Here is a 17,537-nt window from a genome sequence, read left to right on the forward strand (position 1 = left end):
ATCAATCACACACAGACATGAAACACGAGCGAGAGAGAGACTTAGATGTTCAACTGGCAAAAGTGAAAAACCTCCAATCTACACTAACACAGAGAAACATTTTACATCAAATGACACTCAAATTCTCCAGAATACAACCCAGAATCACTCTGACTAAACTAGAGGACATAGGACAGCAGTGGAATAGAACAGAGTCATTATCTAAGGCAAGTACTAACAAGCCACTTTCTTCTGAAAAAAATCAATAACCTTAACTTTTAAACTTCGTCATGTAAATTGTTCTGTACAGTCCCATGAACATTTTTGGACAAGTGAGATATTTCTTTTTATACCATTGTCTGTCTGAATACTTGATTCTGATTGGCTGGCAGGTGTGCGTTCAAACCGCTTATCACAAGGCTCTGTGGAATACTTGATTCTGATTGGTCAATCGTGCCATCCGGCGGTGTTATAACGCAAGCTCATCCGGGTTACTGAAGTCAGCAGCGCTATACGCTTGCTAGGAACAGCTTTTCCTTGTGGAAGTTTTGCATAGGGTGAGCTAATTAAATATTAAAACTCAGTCAAATCAACATTTGGTGTAGTTATTTCATTATGTCATCCAGTATCGTGGACTCGCTCTCTCGTTTCATACAAACGAAGCTGCTGCCATTTTGTGACTATTGTTTTGTACACTGTTGGATTATAAGCTACAAACAGGTACGATTTTAAAACAGATTGATCTCAGATCAATATCTCCTATCTTTATAATTATTTATGTGGCAAAATGCTGTTTTCATCAAAGAATCCAGAAAAAATAAAAAAATAAAATAAATTGTACACCACTGTTTTCAACATTGATAAAACAGAAATGTTTCTTGAACATCAAATCAGCATATTATAATGGTTTCTGAAAGATCATGTGACACTGCTCCTTTTTTACATTCGAGCCTCTGAGGAACTCTCTGCACACATTGGCTTGATTTTAATAACTAATGTACTTGAAGTGTGCAAACACTAAGAAAATACAAGTATCAGATTGAGACTCAGTATCGGATCAATATTCAATGACTCGGATCGATTGAAAACCTGATCGGGACATCCCTACTAACAACCACTCGCAACACTAGCAATATGGCGGCGAGATCTGCACAGCCACTCACATTCTCTTTCTTTGTCCATACTTTCTATTTTCTTAGTCTCAGTACATTAAAGCTTAGCAAGAGAACGAGTAAATCTGGCCCTCTCTATGGATGTGTTTAATGTAGCTCAGAAAATGGCTGTTTTGCTGGAGTGTGAAATCTCTCCAGCTGCACTTGATTGTCAGGATTTTTTCATAACAGCTCAAAGTCTGCACACACACTCATTTATACAGAGCCAGTGTGTGGATGTGTGTCGACTGACTGGTCTTGACTGCGAAAATCCAACAACAGCAGTCTCGACATTCTCCTTACATCCAGTCAATCAGCATACAAATATCTTATCCACAGTCCATCATCCCAGAAGAATGCCATTCCTGAACAATTAGAACAGTCCGTTCCCATTTGAATCATGGACAGTAGAGTCCACTTGGGAAATTTCATTTGCGGTGGCGTTGTGTAGTGGTTAAGGTTCAAGGCTGGTAGCTGCAAGGTTGAATCCCCTTAAGGCCCTATCAATGAACTCTTTGTATCCTTGAACACTAAATTGAAGACAGTGAACTTCAGATTACTCCAGATAATTAAAGTGAAATAAGTTCAGGACCAGTAGCTGACACATTCAAGGTCAACGTCATATGTAAAGAGCAGTGTGCCTGACATACGCAGAATAGCAAATGAAACATACACAAAACTGCTGTAATTAAATGAATACATTTCATTTGTGACATGATCGTGACGTGGATTTGGGAACTGACAACATCTGCCAATTGGCACTGTTAGATGCTGAAAATCACAAAATGACCAAGCCTGGCAGCCTGGCACAAAATACTTTAAAGAAATATGACATTAAGAGTGTGTTCACAATTCGCATGTTTGGTTCGAATAAAACGAACTATTGTGCGATGGCTCTGTTGGTACCAAACAAGCAGAATGAGACCGACCAAACCAAATGCAGGATGTAATGTCACAAGATGCAATCCTAAAAAGTATGGATGCAACGAAAATTTTGGCCAATACCGATAACCGATAAATCTGTATATTTGAAAGCCGATAACCGATATATTGGCCGATAAATCTAAATCCAAATTTTTATATAATTTTTGAGAGCCTGATAACAAAAACAAAAGTCTCACCATAATTCTCATTGTTCTCATTATAATTTTATGTAGTCTATGTGACAGACTTGCGCTGCACATGTTGCACTTTACTGTATTTTCCTTTTTTGAAGCGATTCCAATCATATTTCAAGCAATTCAAAAACATCATGGTGAACAGTGTGCATCTGAAGTGTCTCAGCTGAAGGAAATAATACATTAATATATCGGCTAAATTTTCTTATTGGCCCGATAACTTTAAAAATGAACATATATCGACCAATACCGATATGGTGGCCGATATATCAAGCATACCTGATTCTTCTTGTCATTGTTGCAATATTGTCCATTACAGTTCGGTACAGGCATTAGAACCGTTATCTCCTTGCAGCAGATGTGTTGGTGTGTGCAACGGAGGAATTCCTGCCGCTAATTTGACATTTTATGACCTCTTTATGAGTTCTCAACTGGTAAAATATGTACACGCATACGAGTGCATTGAGCGCACAGCACTGTTTTTGATGTTCAGTAAGGTCCGTTGCAAAATATAAATCATAAAGGCTTGTGAGTCCAATCAGGATGCGTACATATAATTTTGCCTTTTATCTTTAGGTTTGGTGTTAAAAAAAATGTCAGGGTGAATGCTAATCGAAATACTGTAGGACTAAATGTATTATTTTCTTCTTGTTTTTGGGACCGAACCAGAAGAACCAAGAGAACTACAATTGTGAACACACCCTGACTCTGCATTACTCCCTAACAAACCTGTTAGTATACTCTGAAAATGTTGACATTTTGTCACTCAAATTGTACACTGATAATCTATAAATGTAAAAAAAAAGCAAAACAAAATACATCCAACAAAAATAAAACTCAGAAAACAAAAAGAGAGGGAAAAAAGAGAAACTCACTGAGACAGGAGCGTTTGGCGGCAGCACTGGCCCCCCCACTGCACAGATCCCCCCCACGATGAACCAACTCTAACTCCAGATTAGTCCTGAGAGAGAGAGAGAGAGAGAGAGAGAGAGAGAGAGAGAGAGAGAGAGAGAGAGAGAGACTGGATTTTTGAGCTGGACCTATCATTTTACAATGCCTTATTAAACCTTGAAATGCATTTTAATGCAAGCTAAAGAATGAACAACACAAATAAAAGAACTGAACATGGAAAAGATAGCAAGAAAGAATGAGAGTAGACAATAGAACAAATTAAATAAGGGGGAAAAAACAAATGAACCAAAGCACATGCAAACAAAAGAATGAACAAGAGAACAAACAAACAGTGAAAGAAACAACAAAGGGAAGAACAAGCTAACTAAACACTGAACAATACAAACAAACAAAAGAAACTAAGAAAGAATGGATGAATGGAACACGGGAAAGAAAGTACAAACATACAAAACAAATAATATATACAATATCCATGTTTTTCCCTTTTTCGACACTCCTGAATATAAAAAACAGTATACTCTTCCTCAAGGAAACACTGATCATATTGAAGAACAATCACAACTAAAATGATGCCATTTACACAGTACATTTTTTAGAATATAAACACTGTCATGACATCAGAACATCTGTAATGCAAGACATGCACACTTTATGCTGTACTGAACTTCCCTCTAATGCCAAACATAATGAGAACACTGAAGCTTAGATTAAAAAACACTGACCCATAAAACAAAAGTGGAAAAACTGCAATTTATGTCTTAAATAGATGCTCTTTCTCACCTGGCCACGGAGTACATGAACAGGAAGTCGTTGTCAGGTGACCCTGGGTTCTTCCCATAATCCATGTATTTTTTCTGTGTGGTGTTTTTAATGTCCTTTATAACGGATTCCATCTCTTTACTCAGGTTGGACTCCGCCTGTGAGGAAGGAAAAACAAGTCATGACATGCAAGTCTTATGACACTGGCTTGAGATTTTGTGTTATGAGTTGTTAAACCCCAACAATATTCGGTGGGGCATGAAAGATCACATGGAGGTGAATGGCACACCAGTCCTTTCTCTGAATCAGGATGGAGGGATGAGATGAACAGAACAGAAAAGAGGGGAGGGGAGAGCGCTCTAATAAATACCAGTATGGGATCTCTCTGCTTTACGCTGTCGCTTACTGGGAAAATGCCCAGCTGCTCCTGAAGGTCCTCCACTTCCTTCACCAGTGTGGACAGGCTCTTGTTACTGGGAGTGTGCCAGGCGCCCGTCTCTATCCCACGGCCAGGACGACAGGGCAAAACACTGTTGGCGAACTGACGACACAGTGGACAGGTGAACTCACCCTTATCCACAGAAAACCCCTGAAGAACCTGATCATTCTGAGGAATAAACAAATACGGTTAGGTTTAAAGCAGATTACTTTATAAAAAAAACAAAAAAAACAGACATAACACTTATAGTATCCCATATATCCTCTTATAGAGACAGACTTTTGACTATTAGCATAAAATTCTGGTCCACATTGTAGCTTAAGATGTGTTCACACTTGTAGTTCGGTTCACTAAGTTCGGACCAAAAAAACCTGAAAACATTTAGTCCTGGTGCACTTGGCGTTCACATTGGCATTTTGATACCGAACCTAAAGGCACTGGGATTTGTTCATAACCCGAATGGTTGGATTTCATTATGGTTCTGATGCCTGAACCGAACTGTGATGGGCAACATCACGACTATGAGGAGATAAAACGGGTATGCTTGAGCACTCTGTCCTTTTTAGGGTTGCATCTTGTGTGCATCTCATGTCCCGTTTGTTTACATGTCTTTGGTCCGTGTTGCATTCATATTTCATTCGAACCGCACAAGTTCATTTGGAAACGGCGCGAGACCCATCTTTTCAGCATCTCGGTCCTCTTGTTTGGTGCGCACCAGGATTCGGATGGCAGCGTTCAGACTTAGGGTGTATTTACACCTGTCTTGTTTGGATAGATTGAATCGAACTCAAGTTTGTTTCCCTCCTTGGTGCGGATCTTTTCGGCAGATGTGAATACATCAATCGTACCCGGGTGCGGACCAAACAACAATACCGAGACCCAGCTGAAGAGGTGGATCATCTGATTTGCTGATCTGAGAGACCTAGATGGTTTATGTATATGAAGGAGATGTACTAAGTATGGTGGAGCCAAGTTATGCAATGCTTTATACAGAACTGCATAGACAACCAATGAAGTGAGGCTAAAATCGGTGCTACATGCTGCTTTTTACCTTTTAAAAGTCGCATTTTGAAACGATTGAAGACGGTTTAACAGTGCTTGGCTAACACCCATATATAGTGAGTTACAATAATCTAGTCTTACAGAAATAAAAGCATGAATAATCCTTTCAAAATCAAAGTTCTTCATTACAGATTTACAGAAAGGGGCTAACTCACCCAAGTCAAAAGAGTTTTGAGTGTCAGGGGCCGCAAACCAGATTATTTCAGTTTTACTTTTATTCAGATTCAGAAAATGTTGTGACATCCACGATTTAACTTCTTGTAAACATCTCAGTAGTGACTTTTGTCCTGTTTACGCAAAGGTAAATACACCTGAGTGTCATCTGCGTAACAATGAAAGGATACTCCATGCTTATGAAAAATAGAACCTATGGCATATATAATGAAAACAAAATTGGGCCAAGAATGGATCCTTGTGGAACCCCACTAGACAATGGGGCCATTTTAGAATAATGTTGACCAAAACGTCCTATTAAAAATTAAGGATTTGAACCAATTGAGTGCCATGCCCCGAATTCCAGGCGGGAGACTAGGATATTGTGATCAATGGTATCAAACGCTGCACTAAGATCTAGTAAAACTAAAACCACTGAGCTGCCAGAATCAAATCGCAATCAAGATATCATTTAGAACTTTTAACAAGGCCGTTTCTGTACTATGATTCAATCTAAACCCTGACTGAATTTTTTTCAAAAATCTCATTTTGATCTAGAAAAGTCTGCAGTTGGTTTAATGCGACTTTTTCAAGAAGGTTTGATAAAAATGGCAGTTTAGAAATAGGCCTGCAATTAGATAAAACATTTGGATCCAAATTTCTTTACTTCAAAAGAGTCTATACAATAGCAAGCTTAAAATCCATTGGAACTACTGCAGTTTTGAAACTTCAAAAAAAAAAAAAATTCAAGTAAAGTCACTATACTAGGACTGGACCAATAATATCAAAAGTATGCTTAACTAATCTAGATGGAATATCATAACGGCCACAATTTGTAGGTTTTTACTGTCCAACTACCTCAGCTAAAGAATGAAAAGAAATAGGTGAAATTGATCATACACAGCAGAGGTGAAACAAGTAACCGTGGATCATATGAACCAGGTACAACTTGTGACCTAATATCATCTTTTCTGCTCCAAAAAATTCAGCAGATCATCACATGTGATGGTGGACAAAACAGGACATGCAGTAGTGGGATTTAGCACTGAATTGATAGTACTGAATAAAATATTAGGAGTACTGAGGTACCTTAAGATTAGATCAGCAAAATATTTTCTCCTAGCTGACTTAACTGCATTCTGGTAGGTACTGTAGATAAAGACTCACGTAGTATATCATATGACACTTGTAATTTATCCTTCTTACACCCACGCTCCGCTTTCCTACAAGCACGCCTAAAGCCCCCAGTAACCTCATTTTGCCAAGGTTCTGGTTTGGCCTTAACACTCTTAACCCTCAGAGGAGCAATTGAATTTAGAATAGAAGAGCATACAGAATTAAAAGTATCAAGTGAAACATTCACATCTGAATGCAAAAGGCTATCTAAAGTAAAATTGATATCAGATTCAATGAATGCATTTTTAAAATGCTCAATAGTGACTGGATTTAAGTTCCGGACCTGGCGAATTGGAAATGAGGTATTACGAATGACACAAGGGAGAGTTACTGTACAAGTAACAGACATGATCAGAGAGAGCTAAATTGTGAATTTTAACATCCCCATCAGAGTGACCATAAGTTAGTATTAAGTCCAAGGCATGTCCATGAACATGAGTGGATCCAGAAACGTGCTGTGTGAGGTTAAAGGAGAAGTTCACTTTCAAAAAAACTTTTGCTGATAATTTACTCACCCCCATGTCATCCAAGATGTCCATGTCTTTCTTTCTTCAGTCGCAAAGAAATTAAGGTTTTTGATGAAAACATTCCAGGATTTCCCCCCATGTAATGGATTCTATTGGGACCCAAACGGTAGAAGGTCCAAATGACAGTTTAAGTGCAGCTTCAAAGGGCTTTAAACGATACCAGACGATGAATAAGGGTCTTATCTAGCGAAACGATCGGTCATTTCCAAAATAAATAAAAAAGTTTAAGTTTTATAAGCACAAATGTTCGCCTTGCTCTGTTCTGTGATGCGCGTTCGTGACGTCACGTAATACGCAATTACGTTGAAAAGGTCACGCTTGAAAAATTTCTGTCCTGAAGAAAATGTTCTTTTTGGCTTTTTAATATTAAAACACCGAGGATACGCACACGAAATGGGCATTTTAAACGATAAACTGACACAAATACATTTGAAAATGTGTATATGGTCCTCCTTCCGCACATTTGTAAACACGTCAAGCGTGACCTTTTCAACGTAATTGCTTATTACGTGACGTCACGAACGCGCATCACAGAACAGAGCAAGGCGAGCGTTTGTGCTTATAAAACTTAAACTTTTTTATTTATTTTGGAAATGACCGATCGTTTCGCTAGATAAGACCCTTATTCATCGTCTGGTATCGTTTAAAGCCCTTTGAAGCTGCACTTAAACTGTCATTTGGACCTTCTACCGTTTGGGTCCCAATAGAATCCATTACATGGGGGGAAATCCTGGAATGTTTTCATCAAAAACCTTAATTTCTTTGCGACTGAAGAAAGAAAGACATGGACATCTTGGATGACATGGGGGTGAGTAAATTATCAGCAAAAGTTTTTTTGAAAGTGAACTTCTCCTTTAAGAGTCAATCATATCCAAAAAAATATTTTGCCAGTGCATTGGAATGGACAACAAACATGCACATTGAAATCTCCCACAATTAAAAATGAATAATATTTTAAACAAATCTCACCTACAAAGTCTGAAACCTCCTGTATAAAATCCTTATTATATTTAGGAGGCCGATATATAATTGCACAAACAATTGGTTCTGTAGTGTTTAGTTGAAACAATTGCAGTTAAAAGAAACGACAATTAAAAGAAAACCGCAGTTTGGAGGGAGCAACTCCGAAAACGGGGATAAGTCACCATTATTTAGCCAAGTCTCTGTCAAACATAAAATATCCAGGCTCTGAGTTTTAAAAAAAGTCACTTGTTTGCGAGAGATCGCACATTTATTAAAGCAAACCTTAGTTCAGTAGAGGCCACCGTATCCAATTTGCGGTGCAGAGATCGTAGATTACGGAAGGCCAGCGCAGCGGGGGTGGACTAACGAAGTCTGAGACAGATGTAATCCACTTGTATGGCTTCCAAATTATTTCAAAAATTTCATTCACTTGCAAAAAGGGTAGTGTGGAAGCAAACCACACTCAAAAAATAAAAAAAATAAAAAGATATATATATCATCATTGTATTTGGTTCGGACCAAAGCAAGTGACCTAGCAGTCTTTCCTGGTGTGAATACACCCTTATTCAAATGAGTCGCACTAACAGAGCAATCGCACCAGAGTTCGTTTTAATCGAACCAAACATGCCAAGTGTGAACACACCCTTATTCTGTTATCATGGTTGAAATGGGGTTCTGGGTGGTTGTTAGGAGGTTGCTAACTGGTCCAAGTCAAAATAACCCTGTGATATTCTAGTCACTAGTCTACATATGGCTTGGTTTCGTGTCTTAATAGACAAGTTTCCATCCAAGGATTTTTTAGTGCATCAAAATTTTCACAGATATCAGTCATGTAAGTGCTAATTATTGATAAAACTTCAGTGCATAAATTCTGTTGATACTTCACGTTGCAAAAAACATGTCCAAAAAGGGGGATTTAATGCAAATAAATAAGGTGTCACATGACAGAATTCCACATGCATCCTTATGTCATTCCCGTTATATCAAAATGATCAATATTATCAGTGTTTTATTGTCCCATGAAAACATTTTGCATACTAGAAAATGTGCTTCATCACAAAGGCAGTTACATGCAGTCTTATCAGATTCTTAATTTAAATTCTTTGTGAAATTTGTAAGCAGTAAGATGGCCGTGTTTTCTCATTACTCTCATCCATTTTACAAGGATTTGGGGAGATCAGGAATGCATGGATAAAAATTTGCGAAATACACAAAATTATGTATGTGTATGAAATAGCTCAAGGGCAGTTTTTTTGTTTTGTGATACACCATAGCTCATGCTACAATTTGGATGACGTCATCACGCGCACAAAATTTTAGAATAAGGCCAATTGGAAGAAAACAGCCTTTGTCAATAACAGAACCGCACTGGAGCTTATGACTTTAAGGAAGCTCTTGGTATTTTTGTGTGTAATACGCATCAGTTTTGAGGGTTTGTGTGCATCTCCTGAGGCTGAGACTAAAGTGCTCCTAATTCTAGAGCTAATTCTCTTGCTCTACGCGCCAATGCTCATGTCACAGATTATTAAGCAGATGGTGATGTCAGACTGCCCTTATTAGCATAAGCACAACACACCTCTCAAAGGTTCAGTTGAGAAGAAACACAGTGGTGGGTGGACCTCTAATGACAGAGTCTGAACTAATAGCTCAAAATCTTGTCTAGACAAATACATCTTATATTTGTACATCATGGAAAGTATTGTTGAACTTACCAACTTGTGTATCAACAAAATGTAACAAATAAAACAAAATGAATCCTTAAAATTATTTTTTAGCAGACAAGACAGTAGATAAACTGATAGTCTTTATGTATAACAGTCAATGAAGACTGTGACTGTGGTTCACAAGGCTCCGGTGCCATGGGACATTTTCATAAATGATGAATTGGGGTTTGGAATACAGCTGACAGAGTGTGTGAACGGTGAATACTGAATGTGTCTCTGACAGGGGAGTCAAACGCCAGTCTTGACAGACACTAGATCAGAAGCCACTTTATATTAGACAGCTGGATGAATGATTCCAGAATCATCTGTTGGGTTAAATTATTTAAGAGCTGTTCAAATGCTAGGTGGGCTGTGAGAGTGGGGTCACTGTGCACATATACTTTCCCTAACTGTAGTTGGACTTCCTCTATAACTGTTCCAAATGCATGATAAATGGCTCGATAAGTTATAGCTCTTTACAGTGATTCTCACCCGTAAGGATTCCATGTAGGACTTGTGACAGTCTATATGAAGAGTGTGACCGCACGTCTGCACATATACACCCCCGTCCCAGCCAACAGACACAGACTGCAGACAGGAACTCTGGCAAATTGAGAACAAGGAAAAAAGAGAAACTTCAGAACATCAGGCATGATCTAATGAGTGGCATGTTAACAACACATTCAGATTTGATGTATTATTAAACTCATACTGAACACAAAGCTTTCACTTTCACTCGCAGTGGGGTTTTCCATACAACCAAAGTCAATGGGATCCAAAACACTGCCAATTCCACTGACTTAAAAGCAATATGACACATGAGAAATTGATTTTACTACGTGTCACACTGTGCCTAACAAACCTTTACTGAGGTAACAACAATGTAATTTATTGGCCTCTTGTGGTATACTGCATTATTAAAGCATGTGTGTGCAACCGTAATGAGGTTGTACCTGTATGAAAGTATGTCGTGCATAAGTGGTGGTGCATTTAAAACGCTTAAAACATTTTAGCCTCTCGAAAAAATAAAAGAAGAAAATGGATAATTGCATGCTTATGCAGTCATATTGCACTTGTGCCTGAACAAAGATGTTTGAGATGTTTCAGATTGAGTTTTATATTGTTAGTAGGGTTGGGCAACGATTAATTGCGATTAATCGCATCCGAAATAAAAGTTTGTGTTTACATAATATATGTGTGTGTACTGCGTATACTGCGTATATAAATACACACATATGTATGTGTATATTTAAGAAAAATTTGCATGTATATACTGTAGATATATTCATACATAATTTATATTATATATGAATATGTTATATATAAATACCAAATTTTTCTTAAATATACACGTGTATTTATATAGACTAAATAACTATACACAGTACACACACATATATTATGTAAACACAAACTTTTATTATGGATGCGATTAATCACGATTAATCATTGCCCAACCCTAATTGTTAGTGTGTTATAGAGAGGTTTTTGTGAGTTGTGTGTTTATATATGGCACGTACATCTTTAAAGTAGCGTTGCATAAGGGACAGTCTAACATCATTGGTCGCTCCACATGTGTCCTCGGGGTAGATGTGTTCCTCATCTGTGGTGGGCAATCGCTTTGGCATGTCACTACGACAACGGTGCCCCAACACTGAAATACACACACATACACACTCTTCAGAAATGCCAATCATATGTTAATTAGCTGCCATCACATTTATGGCACTCACCATTTGAATACTATAATGAAATACCACGTCAAAGTCAAAACTGTAACGAATGTCACACCGATGCTTGCTGACCCTAAACCCTACCATACTGAATACTCAGCAATAAAAATTAAAAACAGAGCAAATCAGAAGCCTATCGGTCCATCAAATCTCAAAGAACTGTTGATTTTCTACTGAGAATTTCTCTGCAGAGTCAGACATGACTGCTAGAAAGTTGCCATCTTGACCTTGAGGCGTTTCAAGAGAACTAAAGTCACATAACAGACAAATCAAAGACCAGTGATCATTCATAAAACACCATGTTAATTTTATCACAGCACCAGCTGAGAAGTCACAGAAGCAATTACAACACTGTTGTTAAAACAAGTAGAGTAAAGAGGGTGAATTTAAACTCATGGGTGGTTTAATGCACAGTTAAAGAGCTCCAGTGATCTGGACCACAACCTGAACCTGCAGATGGAAAGCTGTAAAGCTACACACAGTCCTAGTGGTGATATTGAGACTTACGCAAATGAAAAAAAGGCAGTGATGTTCAGTACATAGGTGTACACAATACATATAGTTTCAGCTGCTTTGAAACTATATGTATTCTGAAAAGCACTATACAAAAAAATATACGTGTGTGTTGATCATTCAGTAGACAAAACTTAAAGTCCTCCTGTAGTCAATAATTTGACATTTACATTTATGCATTTGGCAGACGCTTTTATCCAAAGCGACTTACATTGCATTTCAGGGTACACATTTTACATTCTTATCAGTTTTTGCTTTCCCTGGGAATCGAACCCATGACCATGGCGTTGCAAGTGCCAACGCTCTACTGTTTGAGCTACAGGAAAACTTTTTTCCCTTAAAACTCATCTTTTGATCACTGAAATTACATTTTTCATTACTAGAAGCCCTGATGTTATCCGTTTTAAAATTGGCCTAAAATCCACTTCTACTAGCCATTGTTGCTATAGACACTGCTACATTGCTGATGTTGGAGTGTGTGATACCTGATGAAGCCTGCAGCAGCACCACCAGTCCTGTGGGTCTGTCTTCAGTGGACGGGCCGCTCTGACCACAGATCACACAGTCATACAGAACTTCAGAGTCCAAAGGTTCAGTCGAGCCCACGTCCATCACTGCATCCGTTTCAGGAGACTCTATTAAACACAAAAATCAAACAAAACAAAAGTCAGATAACCTTTCTTTCCACAACCTAGTGAGATGCCCACATATATAGCATTTTAAAGGTGCTGTATGTCATTTTTTTTGACTGTACTAAAGCATAAAAATACCATACTATGTTTGCAGAGATTTAGGAAACATGCTAAGTTCAAATACTTGTTTCTCTGAAAAACAATTCTACAGCCAGTAATTCTACTTTGAAATGTGCGTTTCGCATCGGTATGTCTGTTTTTGTTTTGGTCCGAGTGATCCTGTGTGATGCCGCCCACTGCCAATTTACCCAAGAGTATTTTGACTCCCTGGGAAAACAGCTTATTGCAGCCATGAAAGACAGCAAATGAATTGGGTCAGAAATAGCAGATTCTACAAGACCTAAAAAGCCCTATAACCAGAGGCACATTAAAACGTGAATAAATATAGTGTAAAGCTCGTCGCATAAATATTCTGCCATTCAAGATACTTTGTTTTGATCAAATTCTAGGGAAGCATCAAATGTTTCCTTCACAGAGAAGGCAATCCCAGAGTGCACTGTGAAAAATACCAGCCCAAAAATTTTTATTCAAGATTCCTGATGAGTTTAGAGAAATGTTGATTATAAATAATTCTAATAAATAAGTATTGAAAAACAAATCCGTAATACAGCTCAATAGGTTTCAGAGGAGATAAAGAACATCAATTTAGATAAAGCATCAGGGATACTTTGCATGGGTGGCTCATTATATTCAGTTTAAGTTGTGTAGAGATTGATTGTTCACCAGAAACTTTAGAAAGACTGATAAAGTTTGAAGCTCCTAGCAAAAAAGTACCAAAAAGTATCATGAGAATCTTTAGATACTTCGATGATAAGGTCATTCATTACCATGGCATCCCACTGATTCATGGTCCCACCACAGTACTTGTAAGGGTTTGGCGTTTTCATTTTACATTAAAAAAAGAGAGAAGCCAAGCATAAAAGTCAGAGAAAAAGGGGGTGAAATCCAATAACTGAACATGAATTATGAGCTCAGTAGATTGGCAAAACTTAATTAGATATATAATGTGGATCTGAATTACTTTTTTGCACTCTCGTGGTTAAATTAGCAAACAGCTAATGGAGGTTCAGGCGGTCATGCATTAAAAGCAGTAACAACAGAGCTAACGTTGTGTGAAGTGATGAGGAAGCTCATGGAATGGTTTGAAATCTGGCTTAAAATGCCTTAAACTTGTCTAACTGTAAAAGTGTTATTACATTTACCATAATATCAGAATTATTTTTAATAAAGTGATACATGTTTGTTTTTTCCATTTAATGAATTTACTGATTAACATATATACATAATATATATATATACATTATATATATATATATATACATTATATATATATATATATATATATATATATATATATATATACAGTGAGGAAAATAAGTATTTGAACACCCTGCTATTTTGCAAGTTCTCCCACTTGGAAATCATGGAGGGGTCTGAAATTGTCATCGTAGGTGCATGTCCACTGTGAGAGACATAATCTAAAAAAAAAAATCAGAAATCACAATATATGATTTTTTAACTATTTATTTGTATGATACAGCTGCAAATAAGTATTTGAACACCTGTCTATCAGCTAGAATTCTGACCCTCAAAGACCTGTTAGTCTGCCTTTAAAATGTCCACCTCCACTCCATTTATTATCCTAAATTAGATGCACCTGTTTGAGGTCGTTAGCTGCTTAAAGACGCATGTCCACCCCATACAATCAGTAAGAATCCATCTACTAACATGGCCAAGACCAAAGAGCTGTCCAAAGACACTATAGACAAAATTGTACACCTCCACAAGGCTGGAAAGGGCTACGGGGAAATTGCCAAGCAGCTTGGTGAAAAAAGGTCCACTGTTGGAGCAATCATTAGAAAATGGAAGAAGCTAAACATGACTGTCAATCTCCCTCGGACTGGGGCTCCATGCAAGATCTCACCTCGTGGGGTCTCAATGATCCTAAGAAAGGTGAGAAATCAGCCCAGAACTACACAGGAGGAGCTGGTCAATGACCTGAAAAGAGCTGGGACCACCGTTTCCAAGGTTACTGTTGGTAATACACTAAGACGTCATGGTTTGAAATCATGCATGGCACGGAAGGTTCCCCTGCTTAAACCAGCACATGTCAAGGCCCGTCTTAAGTTTGCCAATGACCATTTGGATGATCCAGAGGGAGTCATGGGAGAAAGTCATGTGGTCAGATGAGACCAAAATAGAACTTTTTGGTCATAATTCCACTAAACGTGTTTGGAGGAAGAAGAATGATGAGTACCATCCCAAGAACACCATCCCTACTGTGAAGCATGGGGGTGGTAGCATCATGCTTTGGGGGTGTTTTTCTGCACATGGGACAGGGCGACTGCACTGTATTAAGGAGAGGATGACCGGGGCCATGTATTGCGAGATTTTGGGGAACAACCTCCTTCCCTCAGTTAGAGCATTGAAGATGGGTCGAGGCTGGGTCTTCCAACATGACAATGACCCGAAGCACACAGCCAGGATAACCAAGGAGTGGCTCTGTAAGAAGCATATCAAGGTTCTGGCGTGGCCTAGCCAGTCTCCAGACCTAAACCCAATAGAGAATCTTTGGAGGGAGCTCAAACTCCGTGTTTCTCAGCGACAGCCCAGAAACCTGACTGATCTAGAGAAGATCTGTGTGGAGGAGTGGGCCAAAATCCCTCCTGCAGTGTGTGCAAACCTGGTGAAAAACTACAGGAAACGTTTGACCTCTGTAATTGCAAACAAAGGCTACTGTACCAAATATTAACATTGATTTTCTCAGGTGTTCAAATACTTATTTGCAGCTGTATCATACAAATAAATAGTTAAAAAATTATACATTGTGATTTCTGGATTTTTTTTTTAGATTATGTCTCTCACAGTGGACATGCACCTACGATGACAATTTAAGACCCCTCCATGATTTCTAAGTGGGAGAACTTGCAAAATAGCAGGGTGTTCAAATACTTATTTTCCTCACTGTATATATATATATATATATATATATATATATATATATTTTTTTTTTTATATATATATATTTTTTATATATATATATATATATATATATATATATATATATATATATATATATATATATATATATATATATATATATATATATATGTAAACTGAGAATACTGTTTTTCGCCTACTATATAGTAGGAAAGTATGCGATTTCGGATGCAGCCTAAATTTTTTTCATTACTGGATGAATCAGCATTTTTGAACGAATCTCTTAAAGGGCCCCTATTAGGTCCCTTTTTACAAGATGTAAAACAATTCTCTGATGTCCCCAGAGAGTGTATGTGAAGTTTTAGCTCAAAATACCACACAGGTAATTTTTTTATAACATGTTAAAATTGCCACTTTTTGAGGATGTGCAAAAACACAGTTTTGGTGTCCCTTTAAATGCAAATGAGCTGCTGCCCTCTGCCCCCTTTCAAGAAGAGGGCGGAGCTTCAAGAGCTTCAAGTTTTATGAAGTTTATTGTACGTCACACAAAACATGAAGCGTCTGTTTACGCTCCAGAAAATCACTGTAAGAGCTGAATAAACACAGTACAAGAAGTGCGAATTAAAGTCTTATCCATAAACTCTCTCTCTCTTCCTTTCATTATCATCAACATACACAGCGAAGTACACAAAACACTCATTACAACTAACAGTAAACAAATATATACAGACTTTATGCCTTTTCAGGGGGTGCTAAATAAACTGGTATCCCTAAAACAACTCTGATAAACTGTAATAAAATGAGCACTCTCCCTTTCATTACTGCTGTGATCAGTAATGTTAGGCCTATCACTCCGGAGACTGTAAGCTGGATCACGAACATACAGTATTTGTACTGATCCATCCTTGGTATTTAGGTATATGGGGGTGCATTCCCTTCAAAAATAAAATGTCAGGTGATGTCAGGAGTACATGAAGACTGTTATGTTCACTCTTACATCCAACAACACCTGAGTTGCTTACGAGACATTCTTGCCTACAGCTGCTCCGGTGTCGAAACAATGGCTGAGTGTGTTTAGCTCATTCTCTCAGGGTGGGTCTACGACTGCAGTGTCAGTCAACCCTTGTGGGAGGGGCTTGTGCAAAGTGACGTCACTTTGCCCTGAATCTGTGAACGGCTTGTTCTGAGACGGTGTTTATGATTTATGGGGATTAAAAAAAAAAGAAAGCACTTGGTGGATTTTTATCATTATAGGGTGGTTGTGTACACACTGCCAACACATATATTGGTGCTCAAACACCATGTACAAGTGAATTTTGCATAATAGGTACTCTTTAAATTAATGATTCAATGATAAATAAAACATTTTAACAGTCACTTGTCGCCACCTACTGGTGTAATGATGTAATCTTTATTTGAAGCGTTGTTACATTCAAAGGCGATTTACTCTATGTTGATCGCTACCTTAAACATCAGCGTTTATATCCGAACTATAAACTTTTAACCTAGTACTTCTGTGATAATCTAGCCTAGAAATCTAGACGCACCCTAGCGGCAGCAATTGTAATTTGCATCCAGTGTCATCTAGCAACTCTCCGTTGGCTTGCGAGCTGGAAAAAACAAACTCTTGTCAGGACAATCACATCGTGTTCAATCAGAAGTCGGTGGGCAAGCTTAACATAATGACGGCAGAGTTACAAAGGTTCCGCGTGAATTC

General features: G+C 38.0%; 1 protein-coding gene across 4 annotated transcripts in view; it reads right to left on the minus strand.

The window, feature by feature from the left end:
- Positions 1 to 17,537, minus strand: part of ubr3 (ubiquitin protein ligase E3 component n-recognin 3) — an 82,128-nt gene that overhangs the window by 17,865 nt on the left and 46,726 nt on the right. For 2 of the 4 annotated variants that reach the window (XM_084123057.1, XM_084123056.1), the window contains 6 exons: positions 12,674 to 12,823; positions 11,463 to 11,596; positions 10,435 to 10,545; positions 4,326 to 4,526; positions 3,941 to 4,077; positions 3,124 to 3,209 (listed from right to left, as the gene is read on the minus strand). In XM_084123057.1, coding sequence (XP_083979183.1) covers positions 3,124 to 3,209; positions 3,941 to 4,077; positions 4,326 to 4,526; positions 10,435 to 10,545; positions 11,463 to 11,596; positions 12,674 to 12,823 — 819 coding nt within the window. Of the gene's footprint in view, positions 1 to 3,123; positions 3,210 to 3,940; positions 4,078 to 4,289; positions 4,527 to 10,434; positions 10,546 to 11,462; positions 11,597 to 12,673; positions 12,824 to 17,537 lie in introns of all 4 variants that reach the window. The other 2 variants (XM_084123055.1, XM_084123054.1) reach the window with 1 other exon arrangement.

This window comes from Abramis brama, assembly GCF_963993115.1.
Source record: "Abramis brama genome assembly, chromosome: 8".
NCBI classification, from domain to species: Eukaryota; Metazoa; Chordata; class Actinopteri; order Cypriniformes; family Leuciscidae; genus Abramis; species Abramis brama.